This window comes from Chenopodium quinoa, unplaced genomic scaffold (genome assembly GCF_001683475.1).
Source record: "Chenopodium quinoa cultivar QQ74 unplaced genomic scaffold, ASM168347v1, whole genome shotgun sequence".
Classification (NCBI taxonomy): domain Eukaryota; kingdom Viridiplantae; phylum Streptophyta; class Magnoliopsida; order Caryophyllales; family Amaranthaceae; genus Chenopodium; species Chenopodium quinoa.
In genome coordinates, this window is record NW_018742329.1 from 745,900 (window position 1) to 759,692 (window position 13,793).

Here is a 13,793-nt window from a genome sequence, read left to right on the forward strand (position 1 = left end):
TGTGGGCAGTTGTTAGAATCGCCTCGATGAATAAATTACTAATATTTAATTGTTAAAATTTATGTTTATTGATATAATTAAAGATATTATTGGCCGAAGTTCATTGGCATGTGTGCCAAATCAATATGAGACACTTAAAATAACATAAATGGAATAAGGTAAAGATTGAAATTTGAAATAATGGGAATGGGCTTAAACAGAAAATGCGAAGAACTAACAAAAAGGGAGGGTAGCAATTAGCACTTTCTTTATCGTTAAGTAATGTCTATACCTGTTCTACTGGAACATTAGGTGGTTTATTACTATCCATTACTCCCCCTCCCCCTTGAAATATCTTTTGAATGTTCAGTGTTCCTTTTTAAATACCATTTGAACATTTCAAATCAAGTAAACCCAATGTTTGCAAATGTAGACCATACATGTGACTACTTTTGCTTTAAAGAGGAGAGAGATAGAGTGTTAGAAATTTATTTGATATAATTGGACTTCACAAAGTGGGGTTGTAGTTGATAAATAATGAATAAAATTTTGCTATAAAGGCATAAATAAAAGTGAAAAGAACTTAGAAAAACAGATGAAAACGGAAAATGTCCAAGACTTAGGTAAACAGAGGGAGTAGCTATAACTTTGAAGAAGATAGTTGATCCAGGGGCAAAGGGAGTGGTTAAATTTAGTTGAAACTGGTAATGCAAGCCCATATTGATTATAGAAAGTAGGTTATAATCTATTTTTATATTTAAAGTTGCATTTAATTTTGAATTAGTTTTCAAAATAAAGTAAACATATCTTTTTATATTAGTCTTCCATCACCCGGTTGACTTAAGGCAGAGATGCAACTAGATCGTTCAGATTGGATTTGGGTTGTGTCACATTCGAGTAATTAATAATTTTGTTTTACTTTGGGATTAAGTTGCTTTGAGTTTAGTCAATTTCAGATAGAGTTTGTATTAGTGTAATAACAATAACCAGGGTTTGCTATGGGTTAAGTTTGCCAGGTCTAGCTTCAAAATTAGAAGAGAACTCCAATGCTAATCAACAATTAAAAGAATCATAACAACTTGTAGCATTAAATGAACACCTTTTGTCTAATAAATAGAAGCAGATGGATTATCATTTATGTCACTTGAAAGGCATCCTCAATGTATATTATTGAACTCTCATTGTTGCTCTCTTTCCCCTTTGTGTAATAAAATAATTCTGCTGAGTAACATTGTATACTGTCATAATGAAAATCGTGCACCTGCCATCTGTAAATGATGTTTATTAAGGATAATTTATGGTGGTGTGATGACGCTAGGGTTGCTAGCCTAGTAGTTATGCTTCTAGATGGTCATTGACCTTATTATGGTTATATAACACTGCAACGCAAACATAATATGAATCTCAAAACACATTAAGAAAATGGCAATGCAATATAGGATGGCCTCTTCCTGTCAGTTCCTCCTAGGGCTTTTCAACGCATAGTACTACCTTTGTTCCTTTTTGTGTTACACCTTGTTTTATCTGATTTTGTTGGATACAATTTTGCTTTGTCAAATTTTGTCTCACACAAAGCCCACTTACAACAGTCTCTTACTTTTTCTTACAAAAACCCTGCCTACAACTCTCGCTGCCACTTTTAAACTTTCTCCTACCCTCGGTCTCTATTAGTGCAGTAAGTGTAACTGTCATTTAGGAAAGGAGGTAGTATAATAATAAGGTGAAATGTCCAATTTATCGATTCGCTTCTGAAATACAGATGCAATTTTCCCAAGGTGGCATATATGATGTTATTACGCTTAAATCTGACTATATTTTTGTCCCATGATTCCATCGACAACAATTGTTGCCCTGAATATCTTACCACTTGCAGCTCAGTGTTGCTAATAATTATATAGGTATAAAAATTAAAGGAAAATTAAAATTCTTTTTCTAGTTTCTGGGAAGAGAAAAATCATAATTAAGCATTATTGTAGCACGAGGTAATAACATCAGTAGGTTCTTCATATCAATCTTTGATATCTTTTCTTTCATGTTTAAAGGACTGTGGCACAATATTGTTGTCTTCTGCTTGCATGGTGCTTGTTTAAATAGGAATCAACTCGTTAGTATTTTTTCACTAATTACCATCGATTAGTCACCTTAAAGTCATCTGGCATATCAATTTGCTTCCTTCAGGTAATGAATGATTTTCAAGCAGCTGAAAGGAAGAGGCTTGAAGAACCTGCATCAGAAATTGGCCTTGAACCCTTGTGTGCTATGGTTTGTGAATCATTCTATTTTCTCTTTCTGTCCTATATTACTTACTTGAGGTTCATATGTTATTGATAATTTTTTACGAACACTGCAAAACAGATCAATAACAATCTTCGCTGTTATGATCTTGCAATGGAGCTCAGCAACAGCACTCTAGAGGCTTTGCCTCAAAATTATGCAGAACAGGTGATTCGCCTTTGTTGTCGATATTATTCGTTCTGTATTTCCTGTATCTGTCACTTAGCTGTTTGTGAGTTTTCCTCCTTTAGCATGTCGCTGAGTTGGGTGTTTGGTTGGGATTAGGGATAGGGAAGGATAGGAAACCAAAAAAAGAGAAAAGATACAATTTGTCATGATCTCCGCCACCATACATTGTAGAAGTGTAGATCATTTTCTTTCAAATTCTGTCTCCATTTAATTGTCAGCTGCAGCAAGATTCTATTCGTTGTGGTTGAATTTGATCAGAGGCATCAAATCTTGAACATTCCTGGCCAAGTTCAACCATTTAAGTTATTGTCAGAATCATATTTGTGGAGGTTGATTTTGTGATGATTGTTCCTTGGATTTGTGGTGGTGGTAGTTTGCAATGTTGATGGATAGGGTTTTCAATTTTCGGTGTTGGTAAATACGGAAGTGTCCCGGTTCAGTTTACTGCGTTGATGGAGGACTATTGGTTGTCTGATTGTTCTGTTTCATGTGACAATGATAGGTGAGGCGTGGTGATGTTAGGTGGTAGCTCGGTGGAGTATTGAAACCCAGATGTTTGTCACAAGTGGAGGAAGATGTATGGTTGCTAGTGGTGGTGGCAGTTGAAGTATTGCAGGGGATGAAGGCTAAGGCTGGGTGTGACCATGCTGGTGGGACAGATGGTTGTCAAAGTTGATCAAGGTGGTCACTGTGTAGAGGACTTTGGAGCCTTGTCGGTTATATACTTATATTGAAACCTCTGGGAGCTGATGATGGGGGAATCATTTTAGAGTTAATAGGGGGTAACCCAAAATGAAAACAAGGTAGAGGGTGTGAGAATAATGACTGTCCAAACAACAGAAAATGAGTCAGGATTCCCTCTCCCTTTCTTGAAACCCCCTATACAAACTTCCCCTTAGATTTTTGTCTCATCTTATCATTTATAATGACCGATCAATTGGTGGCGTCTAAACCTGGTTGTTCGAAACAAATAGGGTTGTCCTAAGTTGATAAACACATCCTGAGGTTCCATACTTCAAATATTTTTTATATTTCTGTATAAAATAGGGTTTGGCCTAGTTATGAATTTTGGGTTCAATTTTTTCCATTTGGTGTTCAAGCTACACTAGTTTAGTTCATTTCAAATTGCTCTGTCCTGTATCCCTCCGAAAAGGCTATAATAGACTAGCTTGGAGGGGTAGTATAGGTATTTTAGTTTACTAGGGTTAATAGTCCTTAGTATAAATAGAGAGGGAAGGGAAGGAAATAGGTAGGCAGAATTTTGGAGTGATTCTTAGGAGAGCTGTGACCTCTAAGTCACTACTGGAGCTTTGTAGGCTAACCCTACTACTATCGTTTGTAAGAAACCATTAATTTGTTTACTCAAATTTCAGAGTTTTCTCCTTCGTTGTATAGTTATTATATCGAGTAATATTAGTCCATTACACTTGGTATCAGAGTGGTGTTCCTGGTGTCCGGTGCCGGAAACCACCACTACGAAAAAAAAAAATATGGTGTTTGTTATTGCTGGAAGAGAGGCATCACAGCTTATGCAAAATTGAATCCAGGGGGGATTCGCATACATTTCCAGCAAGAGAGAGCGTGGAATTTCAGATCTGAATGACGAACGAAGAGTCCGGTGTGAGCTTCAACTTTCTGAGTTTAATGGGAGGAATCTAACTGGGTACTCCGACTAGAGGATACTTTCCAATTTTTCCAGTTAGACGAGGAGGTGAAATTGAAGGCTGCCATTATATGGCTGAGCGGCGAAGCGTTGGAGTGGTTTGAATGTGGGCACAGGTGGCTACCAATACGGGAGTGGCGGGTTCTGAAGAGAGTATTGGCGAGTCGTTTCGGCTCGTATAATGCATTGGCATGAGCAACCAACTCCAGTTTTGCCACTATCAATCGAAGTGGAAACGAAGGTGTCACCTCAGATATTCTCAAAGAAGATAGAGGAAAGCACAAAGAGAATCATCGAAAATGTTCAAAGAAATATGGACAAAATCGCTAACAAAGCTTCTTCTCCAATGAATAGGGAGGAAGGAGATTATCAAGCGAAATTGGAAGATGAAATTGAAAATGCAGATAAGTGGAGGAGCAGGTACACCCTAGATTAGAGCCTTAGAGGATGATAAGGGAATTGGTAGTTCGGTAAACCTTGGTGGTGAGTTGAATTGCGTAGATAAGGGTTTTGGAGGAGTCAAATCTAGTGGTAGGCTTGGCGATTTTGGGGATGGATTCGCTGGTGGAGGTCAAGATGGAGCCGACGGCAAATTTGGTGGTGGATATCATGGGCTTACTGGTGGTGTTCAAAATGATTTTGAGGAAAGTAATTTGGGAAAGAAGCTAGTTGGGGTCTTAGGTGGTTCACCAGCAAAACAATTTGAGAAGGGAGGTGCTGGAAGAGGTGGGTTCGGCGGTGGCCTTGGATCCTTAGGTGGAAAAGGTGAGTTTGGTGGTAAGGCCACCACTAGAAGCGGCCTGAACAGGGACAGGGTTGACTTCGTGAGAGGCGGATCAGCAGCTAGTGAGTCCGGAGGAGGACCTGGTGGGTCCGGAAAGGGTGAGGATAGTGGTAGGACCACCACTATTGGTGGCCTAAGTATAAAAGGAGGTGTCTTCGTGAAGGGCAGATCTGGTGCATGTGGGTCATGTGGGTGCAGGAACAAAGGGCTACAGGTGGTCTGGGCTATTTGGTCGCCGGAGAAAATGGTGGGGGATTGCGCAGGAACGTCCATGGCAGAGGTGGTGTTGGTCGTGGTGAATTCACGCAGCAGAGGAGTGGTGATTTCGCTGGTGGTTTTACCGGCGGTGGTGATCTCGTCGGAGATGGACTAGTGTCTTTTGTTGGTGGGGGGTCTGTTGGTCAAAAAGGGTGGTACTGGGTGTTGAAAATTTCAGAAGTGGGGTGTATGAGAAGCTTTGTGGAAATTGTCCTTAGCTTGGAGAATAAGGAAAACCTGGAAGGGGATAGTAAGGGTATTACTGTCAACGGAACAAAAGAATGGCTTAGATGGCAACCTGATGGTATTTGGTGTAATACAGCATGGGTTAAACCATTCCCAAGTAAGTGGGCTTACTCTTTTAAAGCCCAATCTATCACATTTGTGGTGACTCAAGGATTGTTCAAGTTGCTTACAAATTAGATTTGCCTTATCCTTCATGTTTTGAGCTTGTCAACTTTAGGGCCATTCATCCAACATTGGTTCTGAATTCCAAGTTCATAACCCAAATTTTCCACTATCATTCTTCTAACCTTGAGCCCCCAAAACCATCAGCCTGTAGTCGTCCTCCTAACACATACTCTCATTTCTTTGGCCAAGGGTTAAACCAAAACATTCATTTCAATTTACAGCCTTACAATCCCAAGTCAACAAATACCAACTCTGCCCAAAATTTAATCAACTATCATGACAAGCTGGTACATTATTTAGATTTTTCTGCCATAGTAACTTTCAGCTATGAACAGAAATTCTCGCTGCAGCTCGCTCTTGGTTTTGGCCATTTCAAGAGTTGGATTGGAGATCACTATTGCCCAAGCCGAGTTTCAAGTGTTGATTATAAACCACCTTGAGGATAAGGTTGAAGTTTAGGGGGCCGGTATTGTAATAGACTAGCTTGGAGGGGTAGTATAGGTATTTTAGTTTATTAGGGTTAATAGTCCTTAGTATAAATAGAGAGGGAAGGGAAGGAGATAGGTAGGCAGAATTTTGGAGTGATTCCTTAGGAGAGTTGTGACCTCAAGTCACTATTGGAGCTTTGTAGGCTAAACCTACTACTATCGTTTGTAAGAAACCCTTAATTTGTTTACTCAAATTTCTGAGTTTTCTCCTTCGTTGTACTGTTATCATATCGAGTAATATCATTCCATTACATAGGCATTCAATAAATCATGAAAAATTTGCAAGGGCCTTGGTAATGCAGCACTCATTGAATTTCTAGATGATATTTGTACAATTTGTTACTAAAATTGGGTCTTAAATTTTTCAGATGAAATATTAAGGAGCTTCTTGACTAATTGAAGGATATTATCAAACATTTTTTGTGTAGAAATTGTGCTATGAAAGAACCTATGGATTTGGCTTCATATTTTTATTGTCAAGATAACATGGCTTTCTATGTGGTGGACAGGTCAATTTTGAAGATACTTGCAAAGGTTTTTTGGAAGTTGCAAAGGTAAGCTTGAACATTTTGTGGTTTTATGGTACTTATAAAAGTTTATTTTTGAGCTGTTACTCATTACGGCTTGTCGAGTAGCATCCAATGTAATAACATAGTTATTTAGAATTAATATCACATTGTGCTTTCAAACCTTGTTAGATATAGCTTAAAACCTTTTTGGAACTGACTTAACTTAATGGAATGGCTAATGGTGATGTTCAATGCACATATAGAAAAAATAAATTTTATCTTTTTTAATCTTCCAACTTATGTTTTATTCTTTGTGGAAAAAAAAATTCTCTCTTTACCCTTCTTCACCCCAATACATAGGTTCACTTATACTATTTAATAAAAGTTATAATACCATTCTGTCTAGATCATGGTTCAAAAATGTGGTTTCGGTTACGATCACGGGAACGGTTGCGGTGTCGCGGGAACGCTTATGATGCGTTGATCGCGGACCATGTCACGGTTGTATCGGTGCAAATATGATTTCAAGATAGTAGAGGATTAGAGCCATTAGGGAGGTGATATGGGGGCATAATAAAAGATTTGAGCCATTAGTGGGGAGATATGGGGGAATCTTTCACTATATCTTTGAATAGAAAGTAACTTTTGTGTGAAATAATAGATGTAACTTTCAATGCGGAATGATTTAGGGTTGAAATGTTTGGTTCGGACAAAATCGCGGGGTTTTTTTAATACCCCTTGTTGATGCGGACAATCTCGGTTCGGTCAATTGAATTTCCTTTACAAAACGGCCCAACCAAGACGTCGCGGCCTTGTTTTTATACCATGGTCTAGATAACATTCTTTCCTATGCAAAAAGTCAAAACAGGACCCACTTTCCACTAATTCTCTTGTTTCCTAGTTTAATGTTGCTACAATAAATAGGAAGATCAAATAAGAGCCGAGGGAGTAACATGCAATCTAGATTCTAATATTTAGGGACCAACTTTAGTGTTGAAGCTAGTTGTTAGCTCATTCACAAGGTGTTGAGTGAAGCAGTATAATCATTTAGGTTATTTTTTATTGGCTATGTTACTAAAGCAATTCAATAACTTGTCATTTGCATTTTCAACATGTAGACATATACATGGTTGAACATGCAAATGACACCTATGCTGCGTCAATCTTTCCCTTACATAGAGGGTTGAGACCCCTGCTTAAGCGTGATGTTCATCGGAACAAGGGCAGCTGCTGGTGTAGAATATAGCTACTGGCCATTGTTTTGCACATTACCCTTTTTATTTTACGTCCTTTTCCTCTCTGTGTGTGTGTGAGGGGGATTAATTTTTGGATAAAGGTTTAGCAACTTCTTGTTCTCCCTGACTTTTTGTGTCTTCTAACTTCTACACTTTTGATAGTGGAAGCATGCATTTAAAAGCTTGTCCAATTTTTCTCAGTAAAATTATGCACTGTATACTTGAGCACTATGGATACTAAACTCTTTTCATGATTAATAGGAAGGTGTGCATCAAACTGTTACTGTTATATTTGAAGATCCAGGAGTGCAAGAGTTGCTGGTCAAGCTCTATCAAAAAGGTAAAGTAACTTTGCCTAATATTAACTTTCTTATATGACTCTAGTGCTGTACATAGACTTATATGAAATTTTAACTTCTTATAGTAAAGGTAATGCCCACTTTCCTTACAACAGGATCCTTTTACTTCCAGTTGGTAGCTGATATGTGTCTATAGCTGTTATAAATATTTCGTTTCCATATAGCTTTCTCAAATATCCCAAGGTGTTTTTTCTTATTTTTTTTTTAATTTTTTTTCATAATTTTATAATTGAAAAAAAAGAAGTTAGAAGTGATTAATATATTCTCGCTACTGTTTTATTATCTCTTTTTCTTAATCTTTAAGTTGGGTACCTTTCTCCGCTGCATGCAATCTTGCTCATTTCATCCTCTTTTTTTTTTTGTACTTATAAACTACATCAGTCAATCAATCAAAGCCTTAATCCCATATGTGGGGTCGGCTACATGAACCAAAGATGATTATTTCGTATACTCATACACAAAGATCTTCTTCTTCCGTCCTTTACAATCTAATGCCTCATGCTCTTGCAAATCCATATACTTCATATCCCTCCTAACTCCTTCCAACCAAGTCATTTTTCGGTCTCCCTCTCCATTGGTCTTATGGAAGCCATGTAAAATTTCCCTTTCAATTGTACTTATAAACTACATATTGCATTAAAATCATCTGCATGACTGCACCTCATGTCACACACTTCCTCCGAATTTATTTAGATGGAACACTTTAAAATATACACTATTCTCACTATGCAATATTTTTAGAGATTTTTTTCATGTTGAAAAACAGTCTTATGGAGTCTTGTTAGGCTCGTCTTAATTTATACTTCCTCTGTTTCTATTTAGATGACTAACATTCCTAAAAAGGAAATGTCATATTAGATGACCTATACTATTTTGGAAAGTTTAACTACCATACTTCCTTCCTAATAAAGCCTTATGTTCTGTACTACCCAACTCCAAACCTTCAAACCCACCACCCTTGTCCAACAAACCACCACCCCTTTCCACCAAACCACCACCCAGTCCACTGAACCACCACCCAGTCCACCGAACCACAACCGTACCTGACCTCCCAAAACCACACACTCCCTAGAAAACATCGCCCTCCTCATCGAACGACAACCCAGCCACCACAATTGCCGTCACCCTCAGGACGCAACTCCATTTTCTCTCTGTTACCATCTTCTTTTCTTCACGGCACTACCTTCACTATCAGCTCTTTATTTTCTCTCCTAAGCCCCTCTCCATAACCCACATACCTCCCATCGTCGTCGCTGCGCAAACCACCACCACATTTGTTGCTGTTTTGGAGATCGAAAAAGGCAAAAGAAAGGAAAAAGAGGGGAGAAAATCCAATGTGTTGTAGAAAATCCAATATGTTGTAGAAAAAGAGTTTTTATTTAAATATGTTAGGGCCATTTTAAAGATTAGAACAGGGCATCAAAATAGTTTGAGAAAATCCAATAATGCAAATGGGCAAATTTTTTGTAATATAAATTATAGTTAGTATGCGAGAGAAATGATAAATAAAAAAGAAGTGTAAGTGGGGTTGGTAGGAGAGATAATATCTGTAAAAGTAGGGTTAGTAGGAAATAGAATTAATAAAATTAATAGTGGGTCCTGACCAAATAAGGAAGTGTTGCAATTATTACGGAACTGAGGAAGTAAAAATTTAAAGATTTCAACGGTTGAAGATATGCATAGGAAAGTGGGAAAACTGAAAGGTTTTATCTAATAAAAAATGAAGTATTTGTTTGTGTGGACTAAATACTTTTTATACTTTAATTTTATTATTGTTAATTTTTTTTTAATCATGTAGATCATAGAATTCTTCCTCATTTTAACTTGCTGGTGATGTGTAGCTGCAACTTCATTGGGAATTGTTAGTACTAACATCAAAGGATTCTCTTAACTTTAAATACTAACCCACCTTTTTATTAGTTTTGCTTAGCCTTATGGTGACCAGTATCAAGCTCTTCTTATGACTATTATTAACTACTCTTGCGTATCCTTTTCCCTACGGTTTTGCAGAATTGATTTCTGGTCGCACATCACTTCCCCTCCCCCCCCCCTCTCCGGTTCTAAATCAAGTAGCTGTGTTAAGCTTATTTATTTTTCATTTACTTCCCTGCTATCAATTTTCAACGTACTTCTTTTTACCTTTATCATATCTGATTGCCCATACGTGGAAAACCCTGTATCCATACTTGTATAGGTTTTGTACCATGTGACAGTGTGACCCTGGTCAGTACCCACACGGCCACACCTTAGTATAGTAACATAATTCTTCTAGATGATAAGCGTCAATATTATCTTCCTGCTATATTTGACCTTGTAACATGTCCTGTTGCAATATCACTGAATGTTCAAACTAAAAAGATTCTCAGATAGTCAGTTGCAATTTTTATTTTTTTATTTTTTATTTTTTATTTTTTATTTTTTTTTACTGTAAATATTTATATGTTTTGGTTTAATATTTTATATTTGGCTGAACTTGTACCATGTGCTTTGTTTCAGAATGGTGTGAAGGACAGGTAACAGAGTACCTGGTAGCAACATTTGGAGATTATTTTGCCGACATAAAAATGTTAGTACTTTAATATGTTGTGCTTAACAAAGATTAGTTTGCATGAAGCTACTTTACATTGCTATCTATATTGACATTCATTCTTGACACTACGCTACATGGCATTAATAGTTTCAAGAAAAAACAATCAGGTTACCTCCTTGCATGAGCATTAGAACAGGATTTTAAAAAACTGGACTGCTTGTAGTTACACTCTATAGCATTGCAGTAAAAGCCAATTCTGTTTTCTATAAGCTTGTAAATTCAATTGTCCTTGGTTGCATTTTCTTCTAATGAAGCTTTGTGATTATCTATCTTGATTAACTTTAGGCTGTCGGGCACACTCAGACCTTGAACAATTTGAACAGTGCTAGATACTTTTAAGCTGAATCAAGCATTAATCCAGCTGAAAACAGAATGGGATAATAAAGAGCTAGAGGGTCTTAAGAACATGGTGTAATTATTATTTACATAATTTAGACTTGCACATTCCAATGGAAGATAACTTCATCTGTTGCGGTGCTGTGGTGGTTGATCTATCATAAATTGTACCTTTTTTTTCTGAATTAGTGAAATATTTCACTCTCTCTTATGGTGTTCATAACAGTGCTACTGACTCAAGCCCAAAAAAAAAAAAAAAGAGATTATTATTTCTGAGTTTTGTCTCTGTTTAGTCCTTAACTTGCTTCAGCATTGGTATATGTATATTGCAACTTTATCTAAAGTATGTAATCTCTATAACACCTGGATCTGTAATATAGGTACGTTGAAGAAAGATCATTCAGAAGATTTGTGGAGGCTTGTCTAGAAGAAACTGTAGTGGTCTATGTGGATCATCTTTTGACACAGGTTGTCCTAGAGTTGTGGATTACTCAATCATGACCAGTAGACTTGGTTAACCTATCAGTATCATGAATTCCCACTATATTTATATTTTACTCACAGCTTTGCCATTGCCATGTTTCTGCAGAAAAATTATATTAAGGAAGAGACTATTGAGAGAATGAGATTGGATGAAGAAGTGTTGATGGATTTCTTCAGGGAATACATCAGCGTGTCTGTGAGTTTCTAATCAAAACGTCCAAATGTCAATATACTTTTGGTGAGCTCTACAATTTTCAGAAATTAAGGCTTTGTACTTGGTTGTGATTTTTTATTCTGTGCTTCAGAAAGTAGAATCCAGAGTAAGAATACTAAGTGATCTGCGAGAGCTTGCTTCAGCTGAAAGTCTTGATACATTCACACTTGTATACACAAATATCTTAGAACATCAACCAGACTGCCCGGTAAGACTACTAATTTGTTTGATTGTTTCCCAAAACCTTATCTTTTTTAAAATGGGGAAGAGCTATTCTTGTATAACTGAAATCTCACTGATTCTGCTAATTTTATCCACCATTTCTACGTTGTTTATGAAACTGTATCGTTTCTCTGTGCAGGCTGATGTGGTTGAGAAGCTTGTAAGCTTGCGAGAAGGCATACCAAGGAAAGATGCTAAAGAGGCAAGTCTACCTTGTCATTTCCTAGTGTACACGTCAAATATTAGCAGAAATATGAACCCGGTTTTTTCGGGAACAATGAAACCAAATATGCCTTCTGTTGTGTTGCAGCTAGACTGTATATATTTGATTTAAATAGCTCTTACAACTTTACAAGCATTAATTTTATCTTATATATTCTGAAGAGTCATCAAGTTATCAGTGGTTCGTCAAAACCTTACAAAAAAAAAAAAAAAAAAAAAAAAAAAATAAAATCCCTTCCAAGATTAAGTGAGGTTCCCTTTTAAATCAAAATGTTACATCAGTTCAAGTATGATTACATGTGCTATTGCATCTATAGTACCAGAAATATCAATGAACTTGTTTATTATAAAGGTCTGGATTTCATTTTTAACTTCTACTGTCTGTCTCTTAGTTCAAGACACTACTGATGGAGAAAAGAATTTGTTGCAAAAGCCAACCTCTTGTGAAGTTTTCAGAGAGGGACTTCTGTCTCTCTAGTATCTATCTCTGGTGTTTCAGAAAGTTTGATAGACAGAAATAGTGTTTACTAGTCTGCATAGGAATTTGAAATAATCACAAAAACCCTGTTTATTTGCAGTTCAAATGTCTAAAATTCACTTTTATTGTTCAGGTTGTACAAGAATGCAAAGAAATTTACGAGAATTCATTCGTTGGTGGAAACCCTCCTAAGGCTGGGTTTGTTTTCTCCAGAGTTAAGTGCCTACAAGCATCAAAGGGCTCCATATGGCGCAAACTAACATAGGACTTAACTGCATAGCTGGTTTAGAATGTGGATGTTTGCATCCAGATTACGTAGCTGTTTTCAATAGGTTGTCAATTTGTCATTATTCTTTCTTATGAAATTCCCCTCTTTCGTATCTTTCACCCTCCCCATTTTTATAAGTAATTTCTCATTTTTTGAGGTTGTATTATAGGTTAAGTGTTCATGTTATTCGTTTTAAGTTACAGGTCAACAATAAGAGACAAAATTAAATTAGCTTCTGTTTGTAAAGAATTTATTATTGTTCATCTTAATTTTGTTGTACTATATTGACTATTGCTAATTCTATGATAAATTAATACTTCATTATTTTTTGGAGTTAAGAATAAGACAGGGTTGTCTGATTTTTCACCATTTGAGTACTTTTATTTTTATTTCTTTCTTTTTGCTTATAGTTTGAGTACTAATTAAGTATGGCTCAAAACATAGTCCCTTAGGTTAGAAAACATAGGTCCTTGGGTAACCTTTGGGTTTACATTAAAAAGGAAGCTTTTGACATTCAACATTTTTGCATTTTTTTTTATTATTTTTTATAGGATAATAATAATAATAATAATAATAATAATAATAATAATAATAATAATAATAATAATAATAATAATAATAATAATAATATAATAGTTGTTGTTGTGGTTGTGGTTGTGGTTGTGGTTGTGGTTGTGGTTGTTGTTGTGGTGGTTGTTGTTGTGGTTGTTGTTGTGGTGGTTGTTGTTGTGGTGGTTGTTGTGGTGGTTGTTGTTGTTGTGGTTGTTGTTGTGGTTGTTGTTGTGGTTGTTGTTGTTGTTGTTGGTTGTTTTTGTTGTGGTTGTTGTTGTT

At 36.5% G+C, this 13,793-nt stretch overlaps 1 protein-coding gene across 1 annotated transcript in view; it reads left to right on the plus strand.

The window, feature by feature from the left end:
• Window positions 1–13,286, plus strand: part of LOC110689828 (exocyst complex component SEC6) — a 33,892-nt gene extending 20,606 nt beyond the window's left edge. Inside the window, exons 16-25 of the mRNA XM_021866661.1 lie at window positions 2,158–2,241; window positions 2,335–2,421; window positions 6,556–6,600; window positions 8,052–8,130; window positions 10,646–10,715; window positions 11,456–11,543; window positions 11,665–11,754; window positions 11,864–11,980; window positions 12,134–12,196; window positions 12,828–13,286. Coding sequence (XP_021722353.1) covers window positions 2,158–2,241; window positions 2,335–2,421; window positions 6,556–6,600; window positions 8,052–8,130; window positions 10,646–10,715; window positions 11,456–11,543; window positions 11,665–11,754; window positions 11,864–11,980; window positions 12,134–12,196; window positions 12,828–12,959 — 855 coding nt within the window. The 3' untranslated portion in view covers window positions 12,960–13,286. The remainder of the gene's footprint in view (window positions 1–2,157; window positions 2,242–2,334; window positions 2,422–6,555; window positions 6,601–8,051; window positions 8,131–10,645; window positions 10,716–11,455; window positions 11,544–11,664; window positions 11,755–11,863; window positions 11,981–12,133; window positions 12,197–12,827) is intronic.
• The last annotated feature ends 507 nt before the right edge of the window (window positions 13,287–13,793 follow it).